Source organism: Lampris incognitus, chromosome 6 (genome assembly GCF_029633865.1).
Source record: "Lampris incognitus isolate fLamInc1 chromosome 6, fLamInc1.hap2, whole genome shotgun sequence".
Lineage (NCBI taxonomy): Eukaryota > Metazoa > Chordata > Actinopteri > Lampriformes > Lampridae > Lampris > Lampris incognitus.
In genome coordinates this window covers 58,120,214-58,139,091 of record NC_079216.1, presented here as the reverse complement: position 1 = coordinate 58,139,091, position 18,878 = coordinate 58,120,214, and the positions used below count along the sequence as shown (strand labels likewise).

At 47.6% G+C, this 18,878-nt stretch overlaps 1 protein-coding gene across 2 annotated transcripts in view; it reads left to right on the top strand.

Moving 5' to 3' along the window:
- The window catches only part of LOC130114433 (cyclin-dependent kinase 17-like), a 45,644-nt gene that overhangs the window by 22,126 nt on the left and 4,640 nt on the right, over nt 1–18,878 (top strand). For both annotated transcript variants that reach the window (XM_056282315.1, XM_056282316.1), the window contains exons 5-11: nt 4,580–4,705; nt 7,662–7,718; nt 7,969–8,083; nt 9,523–9,617; nt 9,909–9,971; nt 11,411–11,534; nt 12,241–12,361. In XM_056282315.1, coding sequence (XP_056138290.1) covers nt 4,580–4,705; nt 7,662–7,718; nt 7,969–8,083; nt 9,523–9,617; nt 9,909–9,971; nt 11,411–11,534; nt 12,241–12,361 — 701 coding nt within the window. The remainder of the gene's footprint in view (nt 1–4,579; nt 4,706–7,661; nt 7,719–7,968; nt 8,084–9,522; nt 9,618–9,908; nt 9,972–11,410; nt 11,535–12,240; nt 12,362–18,878) is intronic.

The window sequence follows — 18,878 nt, the reverse complement described above, 5'->3', positions numbered from 1 at the left end:
AATTCAATATTAATTTGCATCTTTCAGTGGTATTGTCCATCCATCCATCCATTATCTGAACCGCTTATCCTGTTCTCAGGGTCGCAGGGATACTGGAGCCTATCCCAGCAGTCGTTGGGCGGCAGGCGGGGGGACACCCTGGACAGGCAATGAAACATCGTTTCCCCCAGCCCACAGCAGTGCAACTCAGACAAAAATACATATCCAAAAACCAGAAGAACACATATATCTAAACTAACACATATAGCCAAACTAAAAAAAAAAAGAAAAAAAAAAAGAAAACACTGTTCAGGGGCCTCATGTATCAGTCGTTACCATGGGCAAATTTGTTCTTACACACCCATAGGATTTTTTTTAGCCCTGACGTTTGTCTCAGAGACCAGTGTAGAACCTGGGTAACCCCTGAATTAAGACACCGATTGGCTAACACTGGTGTCTTTGCAGGCCTGGGTGACTGCTTGTTGCAAGAGGTAGACAGTAGATGTTAGGAGGAAGGAATTACAAATAACCAACATGCTTTGCTACTGACTGTCAGACAATCTTGAGGGCTAAAAAATTCAGTGGGTTTGTCCACACAAATTTGCCTATAGTTACGATTGAAACGTGACGCCCCAGGAGGGCGATTGCTGGCCAGGATGACTGTCGGAACTGCCGGTCTGCATGAGCTAGCAGTTAGCTTAGCCTGCCCTGCTTCCGCGTCCTGTTAGACCACCCTCGGTGTTACTTCCTTGGGTGCAGCTCCGGGCAGGGCCGTGGTCCCTGGGCCCACAGGACGCAACAGACCAAGCTCTCCCGGCTGATCCAGCGCCAGCAATGATAATAATAATAATAATGATAATAATAAAGTGAAGTGACCTCTGCAACAAACTCAATAAACAAATTCTCATAAACAACACAAATTAGACACTACATGTTCAAAAAGGAGTAGGAGGAAGTATGCTTATAATCTAAATAAAACTTACGAGTTCTGACATGAGGTCTGAAATATTTGAAAACTAGTTTTGGTTTGATATTGTACTTTTACATTACCAAACTGCTACATTACCAATGTGATGAGCCTCAGTTAGATTTTTAAACATGGTATTTTTGCATCTGTTAGCAGATATCATGATGTATATGGGGCGGCATGACTCCGGAGGTAGAGCAGGTCATCTACTAACCAGAAGGTTCCTGGTTTGATTCCCCGCTCCTCCAGAGAGCGTGTTGAAGTGTCCTTGAGCAAGACACTGAACCCCTAACTGCTCCTGATGAGCAGGTTGGCGCCTTGCAGGGCAGCCTCCTCCATCAGTGTGTGAATGTGTGTGAATGGGTGAATGTGAGGCGTACACTGTAAAGCTCTTTGAGTGGTTGATAGACTAGAAAAACACTGTATAAATGTAGTCCATTTACAATATATATGTGTCAAATATTGTATAAAATGTCTTGAAGATGATAATGATAGCAACATTTTCCATATCTTCTAGCACTAACATGCAACACCTGATGGGCAGTAAAGGCTTTACTGGTCAGCTTGTGAGCTGTAAAGGGCGGTGTGACAGAACTACAGAAAAGAGGGAAGAGCGACTGGGATGAGTTGGACTGTCGAGTTCAGTTTGCAGCTTTCAGTTTTATGTGTTGCGAGTGTGTTTTGGCCGTGGTGTGCAGTGGCCTTTGTCATCGGTGAGCTAACCCTCGTGCTTCCATGTTACCTGCTGAGGGATCATGGGAGAGGGAGGGGCTTATGATTGGAGAGCAGCACCCCCCCGCCCCCTGCATCCCTGCTGTTCTCCCTCCAACTGTGTTTATTGGTTAGTTTGGTCAGAGGTCCCTAGCAGGGATTTACCAGCGGCTCCCGGTGGCTGCGTTCAAAGACCAAGCATGCAAGATAAAAGAAAAAAAAAGCCGTTAAGCAGCTTACTCTGTTGGGAGGCAGCACGGGGGGTGGGGGTGGGGGGGCTGCTAACATGCAGGAACGTGAAACGTCAGCTCTTGCTGTACCAAGATCATGAACAAACGGTGCACTCACCCTCCCCATCCACCCCCCACCCCCAACCTGGAGTTTCCTGTGATTGCTTGCCCAGAGGAACATATTTGGACACACACTTATTACACACACACACACACACACACACACACACACACACACACACACACACACACGTGTTTGAATACTTCCAGCTTCGCAAACGCTGTCTGCATTGTATCTGCTAGCATGAGTGATGGATCAGTGAATGGATGAATCGGTGTTCAGGGAAGCTTCTTTTGTCTCTAGAGGGATCGAGAAAGGAGGAGAAGGAGGAGGGGAGAGAAACGGGAGGAGGAGCCAGGTGGCGATTGTCTTCCTCCGGTCAGAAACCAAGCAGGGCTGTTTTGGGATTACATCACAGGGATTACTGTAATGCGCTCCAGATGGGGCGCGTTGTAGCAGATTAGGGCGGGTTGATTGGACAACCTTCTGGAGGTGGGGGGTGGTGTTGGCTGGGGGGTGGAGGGGTCGAAGGTCAGGTGATGGTTGGCACGACATACACCGAGGGTTCACGACCAATCCTGACCTCCCTGAGTGAAACGACTATGGACCAATGGTACTGAATTACTGTTCTTCATTTGAAATGCTGAATTGGGATTTATCAGATTGAATTGAGACCCAGATGAACGAGATGAGAGTCCATTAACATAGCGACCATCTGTCTAAACCTGCCAAACATGGGCTCTGTAAGCTGTTTTAAGTTTCAGTTGTTAAATGTTATTAAATCAAATACAGGATAACACGGCACAAAGTAGTTACAGGCAGGCTTAATTTACATTAGATGAACAATGCAACTCCAACTTAGGATTCGGTAACAACAAATGTGTTATTATCATTTCCATTTCCTTCCACTTCTGGTGTGGGAAGATGGCAGCGCGAATTCACGTTTGCAGCGGCCTCAGCCAGTACCATCCATGCAGTGTCTTTGTCCACGTCTGCGTCGGAGTTTCTGTCATCATTTGATGGCTGGGAGAGCTGGCGCTGGATCGGCTTGGGGCGCTTGGTCTCCTGGGTCTTGTGGGCCCAGGGACCACGGTCCTGCCTGGAGCTGCGCCTGAAGAGGAAACACCAAGGGCGGTCTGACAGGACGCGGAAGCGGGGCAGGCTAAGCTAACTGCTAGCCCATGCAGACCGGCAGGTCCGACAGTCATCCTGGCTGGCGTCCGCTCTCTTGGACAGTGAAAAAAGAAATTTTTTTTTTTGGATATGTTGGAGGGCGGCACGGTGGCGCAGTGGTTAGCATGGTTGCCTCACAGCAAGAAGGTCCTGGGTTTGAGCCCCGGGGTAGTCCAATTTTGGTGGGTCATCCCGGGTTGTCCTCTGTGTGGAGTTTGTATGTTCTCCTCGTGTCTGCGTGGGTTTCCTCCAGGGGCTCCGGTTTCCTCCCACAGTTCAAAGACATGTAGGTCAGGTGAATTGGCCATACTAAATTGTCCCTAGGTATGAATGGGTGCATGTGTGTGTCGGCCCTGTGTGATGGTCTGGCGGCCTGTCCAGGGTGTCTCCCCGCCTGCCGCCCAGTGACTGCTGGGATAGGCTCCACCATCCCTGTGTCCCGGAGAGCAGGATAAGCAGTTCAGATAATAGATGGATGGATGGATGGATATGTTGGATATATGTGTTCTTGTAGTTTGGATATGTGTTTCTGTCTTTGTGTTGCAGTGCTGTGGTCTGGGGGAAACAATATTTCATTTCATTTCATGGACGCAGGTGCATGGAATGAAATGACATGTGTCCCCGGTTCCTGATTTAACGGTCACGTTTCTCCACGTGGCGGGACATGTGGCGCGCTCGGTGAGTGCGCTGGTTTCTGTCTGCCTGACTCGTCCACTGGGACACAGTCAAACAGTGGCAACAGGTGGGGATTTTGCCGTGCTTTGAATGAAAGGTTTACTGGTCGATTTGGTCAAAACCGGAGGTCACCAGGCTCGGGTTACAGATTTATCAGCTGGCTCCGATGTTGAAACCGCAACAGTTCAGAGTTGCACAAACATGGGCGCCAATGTTACTGAGTGTCGGAGAGAGAGGAAATGCATGATGGGCATTGTTTTTGTTCATGTTTTGTATGTGTGTGTGTGTGTGTGTGTGTGTGTATACGTGTGTGTGTATACGTGTGTGTGTATACGTGTGTTTGTGTGTGAGCTTGCGTACACAGATTTTTAGATTAGTCATCAAGATCATGTGTTGGACTCCTTTTTTCTGAGATGGTTATTCCTCGACTCTTAACGGGCCCTGCCGCCCTTTATCACTCACACACACACACACACACACACACACACGCACACACACACACACACACACACACACACGCACCTTTAAGGAGCGTATACAGCCGAGCCCACACAAGTTGGCTGATAGGGCCTGAAGCTGTGTAAGGATGGTTATAATGATTGTGTTTGTTTATCATGGGTGTCCACCATCTTGTTTTAGGCCACACGTGTTTGTTGAAGAGCTTTTCTGAGTCTGATCAGGGTTTTGCTCTTGTTTGTCCAGGGTTTAGATCTGTGTTGGCACAATTTGTTTTTTTTTTAATAGGGGTCTCTGTTTTGTGTGTGTGTGTGTGTGTGTGTGCAGGACCTGAACAAGCGTCTGTCCCTGCCGGCCGACATCCGGATACCCGACGGTTACCTGGAGAAGCTGCAGCTCAGCAGCCCGCCGTTCGACCAGCCCCTCAGCCGGCGCTCCCGCAGAGCCTCCCTGGTGAGAAGCAGAGGACATGATGTGAAAAGCAGGGATGCTGTTTTTTTTTTTCTTTTTTTTTTCTGGCCGACCAAGATGTCGGCGCCACCATGAACGCCTGTGGGGAATAAATATGAACGTGGTTTTTGGCTGAACGACATAAAATAATGTCTGCGGTCGACGCAGGTTTAAACGTTTGGGTGTTGTGCTCTAGAGGGGGTCTTCAGAAGAGAAACACTGCATTTTAAAATGTAAATACTGACGCAAGTAAAGCGCCTGTGTGAGACTGATCACACAGGCGGGTTACTTACACGTTTATAAGTGGGGGCATTCCTCACGATGTCGACTCCCCTCAAATCCTCTTCCGTATGAAGTTATCCAGCATGCACACTTTTACATGTCTGGCATAAGCCTCAAATTTGGGGGGAACACAGGGAAAGACATTAGAAGGAGGTGATAATGCCATCATGGAAATATCATAAGAGCAGAACAGAGCAGTAGCATGAAGACGACTAGATGTACAACATATATACTTGTGTGTGTATATGTATATATATATATACACACACACACACACACACACACACACACCCAAATTGTATCTGGCCAATTACCCCACTCTGCCCGAGCTGTCCTGGTCGCTGCTCCACCCGCTCAGGAGAGGGCTGCAGACAACCACATGCCTCCTCCGATATATGTGGAGTCACCAGCTGCTTCTTTTCACCTGACAGTGAGGAGTTTCACCGGGGGGGATGTAGCGTGTGGGAGGATCACGCTATTCCCCCAGGTTCCTCCTTCCCCTTGAACAGACGCCCCGGACAACCAGAGGAGGCGCTAGTGCAGCGACCAGGACACATACCCACATCCAGCTTCCCACCCGCAGACACGGCCAATTGTGTCTGTAGGGACGCCCAACCAAGCCGGAGGTAACATGGGGATTCGAACCGGCGATCCCCGTGTTGGTAGGCAGTGGAATAGACTGCCACGCCACCCGGACGCCCCTCCTGCACAGTATTTTTACAACCAGTCCCTCATAGTTTAGTTTTTAAGACTGTTAGCCGTTTGCTACAAACTGTCTGTACTTTACATTACTACCAACCGTTTTACAAAGCGTGTTGTGGTGTTGTAGTTTTTTTGAGTGGTAATCCCTCAAAGTGAACATTTAGTCGCCTTTATTTTTGTCATAGTTTAGTTATTGTAGCAGGATAATGCAGTTGAAAGTGGCAGCAAATTTTCTCATGTCAATCTGTGTTTTCAACGGTGTCATCCAGCAGTGCTAACGTAACTTTAACAGAAAATGAAATGGACTAAATTTTCACTATGATGGATTGCCTGTCTCATGCAAGTTGGTTTTCATACCGCACTGAAGTTAATGGAGACCAGTGGCTGTCTGGAAAGTAGAGAAAAATCACATTCTGAAAAATCTAAAACACTACGAGACACTTTGCAAAATGTTTGGGAGTAATGTTTTTTTTGGGGGGGGGGATTTTTCCCCCTTTTTCTCCCTGATTGTACCCCACTCTTCGAGCGGTCCTGGTCTCTGCTCCTCCCCCTCTGCCAATCCGGGGAGGGCTGCAGACTACCTCATGCCTCCTCCCATACATGTGGAGTCACAGCCGCTTCTTTTCGACTGACAGTGAGGCGTTTCACCAGGGGGAAGTAGCGTGTGGGAGGATCACGCTGTTCCCCCCAGTTCCCCCCCCGAATAGGCCCCCCAACTGACCAGAGGAGGCGCTAGTGCAGTGACCAGGACACATACCCACATCTGGCTTCCCGCCTGCAGACATGGCCAATTGTGTCTGTAGGGACACCCGACCAAGCCGGAGGTAACACAGGGATTTGAACCGGCGATCCCCGTGTTGGTAGGCAACAGAATAGACCGCTATGCTACCCGGACGCCCCCGGGAGTAATGTTAAAGTATATACATGATTGTGGTAAATTGAGCCAGAGACACCTAGCGCCATACCTCGTGTAGTGAGGCCGTTATCATACACACTCCAGTCCACTAGGAGAGTTGGATGTTTTTCATCCATAAACCGTCAGGTCAAAGGTTAGCCATGGATTGAGCAGCTTACTTTAGTGTGCGTAGAACTAAAGTAAGTAAATCATTGTCTTCATTTGTGTTTAAATGGGTGTCTTATGAGGTGGGCGTGGAATGAGATCTGACCTGTGGCCAGACCATGTTGAGTAAACGGGCAAAAACATGGAGAAACCCCCCACCAGTATGGTCCTTAATGTCTCTTCTGCTGGGCATGCCAAGCCACTTGAGCCAGCAGCCATATGTCAGCGTCTTCAAAAAGCTCAGTTTTTGGTGGTTGAAAATGACTGCTGAGTGTGGACGGAAGTCCAGAACAGAAAAGAGAGATTGGTTTTCAGATCTATCCGCGTTAGTGTGGAGGGGGCGGGTATTCAAACACAGAGGCAGAGGAAGTTGACAGCAGAATGGTGAAGATAGCTGTGAGAGACTCATGTTTTATTTAAAGGCTGTGAGAAACGGAAGGTGAGAGCTCAGACCGCCTCCCGTCTCACCCTCCATTTTTCCCTCCCGCGGCTGCTCCTTTCTGACCTGCGGCGGTGTGTTTACCTTTCACCTCAGCATTCTCTTCGTCAGCACCCTTTATAATTGGCTTGTGGTTTCAGCTGTTTGAGTGTGCATCTCTGTGAAGAAGGGTGGTGGTGGGTGTGTGAAGAAGAGCGGTGGTGTGTGAGCATGTGCACACAAACACTGGAAAGGCAAAAGCCAGTGGTCCTCTGTCAGATGTGATTAGCTATGATGGGCATTTTGTGTGTGTGTGTGTGTGTGCGTGTCCCCGCTTTATTGGTGCCCCTGTTCCTTCTAAGCCATCAGAAGGATTTTGTTTGGTGTCTGTAAGCTTGTCAGCACTAATTACAAAGTTGGCCTCGTTAATGCTGTTTGTCCTCTTCTCCCTTCTCTCTCTCTCTCTCTCTCTCTCGCTCTCTCTGTCATTCTCTTAGTCGGAAATTGGATTTGGGAAACTGGAGACCTACATTAAACTGGACAAACTCGGGGAGGTATGTGAAAGCCTTTGTTCACCTTGGCATCTCTCTCTAGCTACCCCCCCCCCAACTGCCTGCCAGGTGCTCAGGTTCTCATATCCATTGAAAAGACACACACACACACACACACACACCACACACACACACCTGTTTACACTTTAACTACACTTTTGACTGTTGACCTCTGACCTTGCCACAGCTGACTGTTGTGTGTAGGCGCAGATCGACCTCTTCCTCACCTATCACTTGTCCTTTACCCCTCCAGGGCACGTACGCAACTGTCTACAAGGGGCGAAGCAAGCTAACGGACAACCTGGTGGCCCTGAAGGAGATCAGGCTTGAACATGAGGAGGGGGCGCCGTGTACTGCCATCCGAGAAGGTGAGAGGGTTCACTGTCACCAAACACATCCCACATGCGTCCCATTCGATGGACCGCTTGAAAAAATAAGCGGGGCATCCGGGTAGTGTAGCGGTCTATTCCGTTGCCTACCAACACGGGGATCGCCTGTTCGAGTCCCCGTGTTACCTCCGGCTTGGTCCGACGTCCCTACAGACACACTTGGGTCTGCGGGTGGGAAGCATATGTGGGTATGTGTCCTGGTCGCTGCACTAGTACCTCCTCTGGTCGGTCGGGGCGCCTGTTCGGGGGGGAGGGGGAACCGGGGGGAGGGGGATAGCGTGATCCTCCCATGGCTCCGTCCCCCTGGCGAAACTCCTCACTGTCAGGTGAAAAGAAGTGGCTGGCGACTCCACATGTATTGGAGGAGGCGTGTGGTAGTCTGCAGCCCTCCCCATATCGGCAGAGGGGTTGGAGCAGTGACCGGGACGGCTCGGGAGTGGGGTAATTGGCCAGATACAGTCTAAAGAAAAAGGGGAAAAATCCAAAAAAGAAAAAATAAGCGATCCATCAATCAATGTTTAGCGCTCGGCTGGACTTCCTCTGCCAGCTTCGTTGCAACGTGCAATGGATAATGCGAGGTTAGTAATAAGACGTAGCTGAAATGAGGGCAAAATGCAGTACAGATTCATGTTATCCTGACTGCCTGGAGGGCGATGTTGTGTTGTTTTGTTTTTTTGTTTTTTCCCCCAAATCTGACCTTTGCTCAAAAGTTGGTTAGCTACAGATATTACAGTTTTATTAGGGTTTATTTCCTGTGCTGATGTGCCATCGAGGCATCTGCTGAGAGGAGTCGGGCTTGGAGATTTTCATTGCAAAAGGTCAGTTGCGTATCAGTGAAATGTGTTTCACAAGTGTCCGATTATAAACGTGTGAATGCTTTGTAATGGAGCCCGTTCCCCTTTGTGAAACTCTTGATTCTTGCCTTTTGCTTTCTGTGCAGTAAAATGCACATCGCTCCCTAATTTCAGTAGTTGCCTACCAGCTTCGGTATTCTCAGAAGCACACATGCACTCCTGCAGGAACACATGATGAGATGCTCCCTGGACGCTTTATTGTGTTTATCTACTTTGGGTCATTGTGTCGAGGTTCTTCATCCTCTTCATGTTGAACTTCCCACCAGTTCAAATTCCTTGAATGTGCAAATTTACTCGGCTAACAAGTGCAAATTTACTCGGCTAACAATTAAAAAAGAGAAGTTGGCCTGTAAATTGAACTACATCTGCTACAGACGTCTCCACTTCAAGCTCAAGGTTGATCTTTCGCCGTTCTCATGAAATTAATAAGCCCCGACAGTCCTTCTATGAAACCACTCACCACTCATCAAGTCCCATTTATCAGCTCACTTCGTTCATCGAAGGGCGACCTCAGACATAAATCACAGACGTTCACAAGTGTCCCCCCCCCTTTTGTTTCCCCAGTGTCACTGCTGAAGGACTTGAAGCACGCCAACATCGTGACATTGCATGACATTGTCCACACAGAAAAGTCTCTGACGCTGGTCTTTGAGTACCTGGTAAGAACAAAAGCATCCTACTTCCATCCCCTTCCATCCTGTCCCCCTCCCCTTTTCCCTTGTCTCCTCTGATGTGACTCAGGTTTAGTGCAGCGCTACTCATTGATACCCAGAGGTTATGTCTCGTGTGTTGCTGGTATTCGAGGCCGTCTGATGAACCGGACGTGCTCTCATAGGAACGTACAGAAAGGCCAGCTGTTGCTGTGTTCTTCGCTCATGGCCTTTGCAGCCTCAGTACTGAGTAACCCCCCCCCCTTCACCTCCCCCCCAACCCCCACCCCTCTTGTCTAGGACAAGGACCTCAAGCAGTACATGGATGACTGTGGGAATATTCTGAGCATGCATAACGTCAAGGTGAGCCTTCCCTCACACACACTCTCTCTCTCTCTCTCTCTCTCTCTCTCTCTCTCTCTCTCTCTCTCTCTCTCTCTCTCTCTCTCTCTCTCTCTCTCTCTCTCTCTCTCTGTCTCTCTCTCTGTCTCTGTCTCTGTCTCTGTCTCTGTCTCTGTCTCTCTGTCTCTGTGTGTGTGTGTGTGTAAACGTGCAGGAGACTCCTCTGCTGAGCCTTTATAATCCAAACATGCGCACTCTGCCCTCTGGTGGTGGAGGAACGTGTCAACAGTTTAAATCTCTCGGATCTGACCTTCAAACTCCTCCAAACTGAGCATATTCGATGCAACATTTTAGTGTTGGGGGATTTCACTTTGCCTGTTCAAATTTATGTACATGACTTCACGTATTGCCAGCTTAATAAACTGGGCAGAGCATTTCAATGGCATCTTTTACACCTGCTGTTATCATGTTATCTGGAATCTGTATGTTATTTGGATCAGGAAAAATGCTGTAAAATGATAACTTTTGTTTTGTTTTTTAAAACCTGGGTCTTATTTTTGTATTTTTTTCTATCATAATCGGTGATGACATCATTTGAGATTTTGGACACAGCTTTAAAACAGCATCTTATAGGGCAACTGAGCACGATCTTCAAACTGGTCCTTTCAGTAACAACAAAAAGAAACTCTAGTGCCCCTGTTAGGCTGTGTATATGATTTCCTCTTATCTACGACTGGCTGGGTAGTTAGTCCATCGATAATACAATGCGACGTTCCTGAAAGTTGAACCAGGAAGTATCTCAGCAGTGCAATGGATCATTGTAATGGACAGCTGGCTAATAACTCTTTTTTTTTTTTACCCCCCCCCCTTTTCTTTTTTTTTATCCCCAATTGTATCTGGCCAATTACCCCACTCTTCCGAGCTGCCCTGGTTGCTGCTCCAACCCCTCTGCTTATCCGAGGAGGGCTGCAGACTACCACATGCCTCCTCCGATACATGTGGAGTCGCCAGCCGCATCTTTTCACCTGACAGTGAGAAGTTTCACCAGGGGGACATAGCATGTGGGAGTTCACGCTATTTCCCCGGGTTCCCCCTCCCCCTGAACTGCGTAAAAATTGAGATCCTACCTCAATGCAGACTAGACCGCACACAGAGCCCAAGTTTAAATGCAAAGCACATGATGAGACGGATAACACTTCCAGATACAGCTTGCATGACTATACCAGGTGTAAATGGGCTCGTGTAATTTGTTTTGTTGGTCAGAAGCTCATTACATTTCAGTAGCCATCTCATTTCTCAGAATGCCTTACACCTAGCATGTTGTGATGAGCAGGATTGTATTATAGCTTGTCAAATTCTATCACACTTTTATTTATTACGATCCTGAAATGTCATGGTGGCATTATCAGTACTCATCTTTATCTGCCCCCCCCCCCCCGCCCAAAACACTTGCTTTTCAGATTTTCTTATTCCAAATCTTGAGAGGCCTGGCTTACTGCCACAGACGGAAGGTTCTCCACAGAGACCTGAAGCCCCAGAATCTGCTCATCAACGAGAGAGGAGAGCTCAAACTCGCTGACTTTGGTAAAACCTGGATGGAAAAAAAGAAACTTGGAAAGAAAAGAATGGTTTATAAATTTCAAAAGAGTAACTAACAGTACTGATGTAGCTCAATTTGTGCATGAACATGAAGATGTTCGTCTTAATATGAGACTATCACTTTCATGCAACATGACAGTAAAAATTATCTGGATAAAACTTGTGCAACAACTGTTCCAACCCCCCCCCCTTTTGTGGATTATAATGAAATCTGCAGTTATCCATAACAACAACTTAAATTTGTGTAGTGCCCTTCAAAAGACCCAAGGAGACTTGACATTTAGTGGTACAGACAAAACAAATACTACAAGAACAGAGAATAATAATTGGAAAGCTTGCTGGGCATAATACAAGTGACTAGAGACCATAGGCCTTGGTGAACAGGTGAGTTTTCAGGAGTTTTTTGAAAAGTGTCCAAAGAAGCAGCGTTGTGGAGCTCTGCAGGGAGAACCCCCTTCCAAAGGGTGGGACCAGCCCTGTGTCTGCAGACTGTAGATTTTGGAACAGAATATACGGGTACAGGTGGTCTGATAGGTACAGGTCCATATTTAGAACATAGCAATTGATGAATTTGAGCTCATCTTATTTCCTTTGATGGACATGTAACATTATACAATAGAACTCTATTAAATGAATCTGATGGTTTATATTCATTGAACTTACTGATTTTTTTTTTTTTTTACTCTCCAAGGCCTGGCCCGTGCCAAGTCAGTCCCCACGAAGACGTACTCGAATGAGGTGGTAACGCTTTGGTACCGGCCACCAGACGTGCTGCTGGGCTCCTCCGAATACTCCACACAGATAGACATGTGGTGAGTTGGCTGCTCTCGATGACAACTGTTGGTACAGTCAGCATCACAACACACTACAAATCTTAGTCAGTAGTACAGTCAGAACTACAATACACTACTCCCACTTCTGACTGCTCTTGAGCTATAGTTTTGCCTCATCTTCCTTCACACAGCATATTCAGAAGCCAGTGTCATCTTTTTTACATCAAGCACAAATGATCATACCTGTTGGATAACCTGCATCTAGCTCCATCTTAGCATCCCAACTTGTACTCACTAATCATTGGAGGTGGCAGTCAGCAAATCTTTTTCTATGAGCCTTAAGTACCTAACTGGTAATTTTTTGGTTTCATTTGTAATTCATAGGGGCGTCTGGGTAACGTAGTGGTGTATTCCGTTGCCTATCAACACGGGGATCGGCAGTTTGAATCCCTGTGTTCAGGATCTGAAATTAACACTCGCCACCCGCCAAATGCGAGTAGATTTTCTGATTGGCGAGTAAAACTCAGAAGCCTACCCGCCACATGGCGAGTAACAAAAAAGTTAAGTCCAACCACTTAATCCCCCCATCTCTATCTCTCTCTCTCTCTCTCTCTCTCTCTCTCTCTCTCTCTCTCTCTCTCTCTCTCTCTCTCTCTCTCTCTCTCTCTCTCTCTCCTTAGCAACAGCAATAACATAGCAACAACAATAACAGAAATTAACCAACCAAAGTGCATTAGAACAATAACATAGAAACAACAATAACAGAAATTAACCACCTTAGCAACAGCAATAACATAGCAACAACAAAAACAGAAATTAACCAACCAAAGTGCATTAGAACAATAACATAGAAAGAACAATAACAGAAATTAACCAACCAAAGTGCATTAGAACAATAACATAGAAAGAACAATAACAGAAATTAACCAACCAAAGTGCATTAGAACAATAACATAGAAAGAACAATAACAGAAATTAACCAATCAAAGTGCATTAGAATGTTGCTAGATGCTACTGGCGAGTAACATTGCACACACACTCGAGAGGAACAACGACAGCAGCATCCATCAAACTCGGTACTAGCCTACTCTATTCTTTTAACTACCGTTAGCGAGCAACACCAGTTATGTGGCAATATTTAGAAGGCGCAAAACCACCAAACCGCAAAAAAGAAAGTTTAGTGAAAAGCGGTGGTATGACGATAAAGGAGCTGCGAGAAGCTGGCTGCAGTATAATGCACAGACCGTGATAAAGAGTTGCTCCGTCTGTCACCAGTATGCCAAAAACTGGAGCAATTCATTTGTCATCGGTAACAAGATAATGAAGGTAGAAAACATCAAGGAACATGAGACCTCCAGATGTCACGTTACCTGTATGAATACCTCTTGGGCTCAGTCAGAGCCTGTCCTCGCAACATCCTCCGTAAAGGTGCTAATAGCCATGCCCAAGCAGACCAGCATGAAAATGCAGAACATGTTTAGGACTGTGCATGCCATTGGCAAGAAGGCGAGACCACTCTTCGAATGGATGTGCGAGTAACTGAATTTAGTTGTCATCTCAACAGTTCCTTATACAACGTAAACAAAGTGATGGCTGTAGCTAACGTTAGCCAGCTGGCACTAGTATGTGACACCTAGCTTGCACTAATGTTAGCTGTGTGCTAGCTTCAACACCATGAAACAGGTTAAAACTGACTGGCGGTCCAACCTCAACTCAGACACACTTTCGGATCTACTGATGGTGCAGTTGTCATCTCCCGAGATCAGGGAGTATGACCCAACCAGTGCTGTTGATCTGTGGCACCAAGACTCTGTCAGGAGCAGGAGGCCAGACGGTGCAAAGAGAGTGACTGCTGTAGAGTGAGAAGTAGTCTGGGACTAGGGATGGGCATGTGGAGCACTCGAGTAGTTATAATAATGTTGCAAATAAAACATGAAATCATACTTGTAACATTTTATCGTTTTTCCATCTACCAGTCCCCTGGCCGGTAAGCCAAAAAGGTTCATTTCGGACCCTGCCTGTGTTACCTCCAGCTTGGTCGGGTGTCACTACAGACACAATTGGCCGTGTCTGCGGGTGGAAAACCGGATGTGGGTATGTTTTCTGTTCACTGCACTAGCACCTTCTCTGGTCAGTTGGGGTGCCTGTTCAGGGAGGAGGGGGAACTGGGGGGAATAGTGTGATCCTCCCACGTGCTACACCTCCCTGGTGAAACTCCTCACTGTCAGGGGAAAAGAAGCGGCTGGCGACTCCACATGTATCAGAGGAGGCATGTGGTAGTCTGCAGCCCTCCCCGGATCAGCAGAGGGGGTGGAGCTGCAACCCGGATGGCTTGGAAAATATGGTAATTGGCCAAGTACAATTGGGGAGAAAAGAGGTGGAAAAAAAATGGATGAGCTGATACGGAGACTTCAGGGGTTTATGGTCACTCTGAAAGACACATACCTGTTGATGGACAGGTATAGACAATTGTTGGGTTATTTTTGTTGGATTTTTTCCCCTTTTTTTCTCCCCAATTGTACTTGGCCAATTACCCCACTGTTCCAAGCTGTCCTGGTCACTGCTCCACACCCTCTGCTGATCCGGGAAGGGCTGCAGACTACCACATGCCTCCTCCGATAAATGTGGAGTCGCCAGCCGCTTCTTTTCACCTGACAGTGAGAAGTTTCACCAGGGGGACGTAACGCATGCGAGGATCGCGCTATTCCCCCCCCAGTTCTCCCTCCCCCCCGAACAGGCACCCCGACCAACCAGAGGAGGTGCTAGTGCAGCGACCAGGACACATACCTACATCCGGCTTCCCACCCACAGACGCGGCCAATTATGTCTGTAGGGACGCCCGACCAAGCCCGAAGTAACACAGGGATTCGAACCAGCGATCCCCATGTTGGTAGGCAACGGAATAGACCGCCACGCCACCTGGACGCCCCACAATTTTGGGGTTTAAACCTGTGTACTGTTCAGTTACAGGACAGGTTTTCCACATGTTAAACCACCTAGCCGTCAGGTATGCTTACTCAAATTCATCTGGACCGCTTATATTTCAGACTGAAGTAATCAGAGTCATTCTGGGGCCCGGGTTTATAAAGGATTAGCTCCACTCTTTTGTGCAGTAGGAATGTGCTGCGGACCACCTGGGAAGTACGCTGCAGGTTTTTGTTTAATTTACTGACACCTGCGGTGACACGAGTATTTGCATTGGTGTGTGACCGCTCTGAAGCCCACAGATCCGTTCAAAATGAAATGCTGGAAGTGCTGTTGTGTCAGCGCCTTCAAATAAAACAAAACAAACATGGCTGAACCTGAGGTTTAGCTGTTGATATTGTAGTATATATTGGAAAAGCTCTGCTATGAGCATGGTCTGCCAAATATAGTTGTTGGCTACAACTTTTTAAAAATTTTTTTTACTACTTTATTAATCCCCGTGGGGAAACTCTTCCTCTGCATTTAACCCATCCTAGCTGTGTAGCTAGGAGCAGTGGGCAGCTGCTGTGCAGCGCCTGGGGACCAGCTCCAGTTCATCACGCCATGCCTTGGTCAGGGGCACAGACAGGAGTATTAACTCTAACATGCATGTCTTATTGATGGTGGGGGGAACCCGAGCTCCTGGAGGAAACCCACCGCAGACATGAGAAGAATATGCAAACTCCACACAGAAAGGACCTGGGATGACCCCTGAGTTTGGACAACCCCGGGGTTCGAGCCCAGGACCTTCTTGCTGTGAGGTGACAGCGCTAACCGCTGCGCCACTGTACCGCCAAACAACTGTGCTTCTTTAAACTCGCTGCTACCTGCCTTGTATTCTTTCACACTTGGCTTTCATGTTGAAAATATAAAACACAGCGCTCCGTATAATTTTTACCTGGAAAGTCCCACCCTCAACTTGAGCTTTCATGATTTTTGATATTCGGGGATTACCTGTCGTCTTAAATCCACCAGCAAAAGAAAGTATCCAAAAATACATTTGTTAAACATGTAAATCTTAAGGATTGTAGCTTTGAAGCTTAAATCTGTAATTTCCCTGATCTGTCCCTCCCCCTGGCCACAAGAACTGCAAACAAGGTGCAGCAGCCATTGTCACTTGTGTGCAGAGGTGTAAAAATCCGGTCCACAAAATAAAAACCCTAACCGTGTCTTTACTCCATCCATGTATTAAACCAGCTGATTTGGGAAACTAGTCAGTGCAATCTGACGGTTTAGTACATGGGTGGAGTAAAGACACATTTAGGGTTTTTACTTTCTGGTCCAGGTTTTTACACCTCTGCTTGTGTGCCATCAGCCAGGGCTGTTGTAGGGCGGATGCAAGGCCCTACTCACTGACATGCATGCATGTGAATCCCAGTCACATGCACATAGTTATTCTAGTTCTACTGCACACGTAATCTCCGTGCATTACACCCCCCCCCGCTTTTCTCCCCAGTTGCACTTGGCCAATCACCCCACTCTTCCGAGCCGTCCCAGTCGCTGCTCCACCCCCTCTGCCGATCCAGGGAGGGCTGCAGAGTACCACATGTCTCCTGCGATACATGTGGAGTCGCCAGCCGCTTCTTTTCACCTGACACTGAGGAGTTTTGCCAGGGGGACGTAGCACGTGGGAGGATCACGCTATTCCCCCCCAGTCCCCCCCCCCCGAACAGGTGCCCCGATCGACCAAAGGAGGTGCTTGTGCAGGGACCAGGACACCATACCCACATCTGGCTTCCCACCCGCAGACACGGCCAATTGTGTCTGTAGGGATGCCCGACCAAGCCGGAGGTAACAAGGGGATTCGAACTGGCGGTCAGCTGTAAAACTCCTGGCTTTACATCATCAAGTCAGCTCAGCTGTCACTTTATTTGGGCATGCTGAAGTATGACAGTATGTTACAATTCAATATTTCAGGTCCGTAGCCTACATTTCGTTCAGATTTCAGATCATTTTTCAGACCGGTCAGTACACGATGCCTATAGTCACATGCATGTAGCTATTTACCACAGCTTAGCAACTGGTGACAAATTTATCCAGCGATCATCGCAGTGACTTATGAAATTCTACCTTCTTTTTAATTTTTTTCCCCTTTTCCTCGGCACCTGACTCGTGCTTATGAAATCGGTCATGCTCTCGTGCAGCCGACATTGTTTCCCCTCTCCCGCCTTCCTCGCAGTGAGCAGCGAGATGGAGCGCACACTGTGTAATGAAAAAAACCTTAATAATTATGTTAAATTTTTGTTCATGTGACTTTGACTCTGCATAATGGAGTTGACACATAGGAATTTCATTTTAGAAGTGTGCTGGATAAAGAACAGTTGTAAAAAAGTATAAAAAAAAAGAACTGCCGCAGTGTGCGAACAACACCACGGCTTTCAGGGAGCTCACTTTTTTCCCAAGGGGGGGTGCTTGCGTGTGCTTTGCGTGTGCCTCAAAGAAAGGGCTGACTGTGATTCTTGTTGCAAAGAAACCTTCATAGCTGCCAGCACATAGGCCCACTTGCTTCACATCAGTACATCTGATTTGTAATAAACAGTTAATGACCACATCAGACCTCCACATGGATGCCAAAACCAAACGTCACAGTGTGATACGATATGACCAGCAGGGCCCAGTATACTCTGCAGAGTGATGTACTGTCTTCTGTAGTTCATCAGCACAAATAAGACACAGATCGGTCAAACACATAAACGTATGAGCATTAAATCAAAAACGGCATGCTAGGCTGCCTACAAGGGGCCGAGTCCTAAACCGACAACATTATCCATCACATACAGATGAGCACAGTCCTTTCTCGGTACTATTAAGACATCAAATGTGAGAATGACAGGTGGCACGGTGGTGCAGAGGTTAGCGTGGTCGCTTCACAGCTAGAAGGTCCTGGGTTCGAGCCCCCGACCTTGGTGGGTCATCCCGGGTTGTCCGCTGTGTGGAGTTTGCATGTTCTCCCCGTGTCTGCCTGGGTTTCCTCTGGGGGCTCCGGTTTCCTCCCACAGTCCAAAGACATGTAGGTCAGGTGAATCGGCCGTACTAAATTGTCCCTAGGTATGAATGTGTGTGTGTGTGTGTGTGTGTGTGTGTGTGTGTGTGTGTGCGCGTGTGCGCCCTGTGATGGCCCGGCAGCCTGTCCAGGGTGTCTCCCCGCCTGCCGCCCATGACTGCTGGAATAGGCTCCAGCATCCCCGCGACCCTGAGAGCAGGATAAGCAGTTCAGATAATGGATGGATGTGAGGGTGATGTATCAACAAACCAGCCTATAATGACACACACATCCATCCATCCATCCATTATCCGAAGCACTTATCCTGCTCTCAGGGTCGCACACACACATGCATGAGCATTGTAAATACCAGCAGAACCAGGCCAGGCTGCCTACAAGGGATCCAGTCCTCATCTGTATCATCACATACAATACAGGGCTAACAGTAATAATACAGTTAACTGGGACAGCCCCTACCTTAAAACAGAAGTGATAACAGAGGCCTTTGGCTCTGGTTGCTCTTCAGAGTCGACTGGCTTAGATTTTTTTGGGAAATCCAAAATTTGCGCTTTTTGGCATATCTGTATGCTGACCACAAAACAGAAAAAT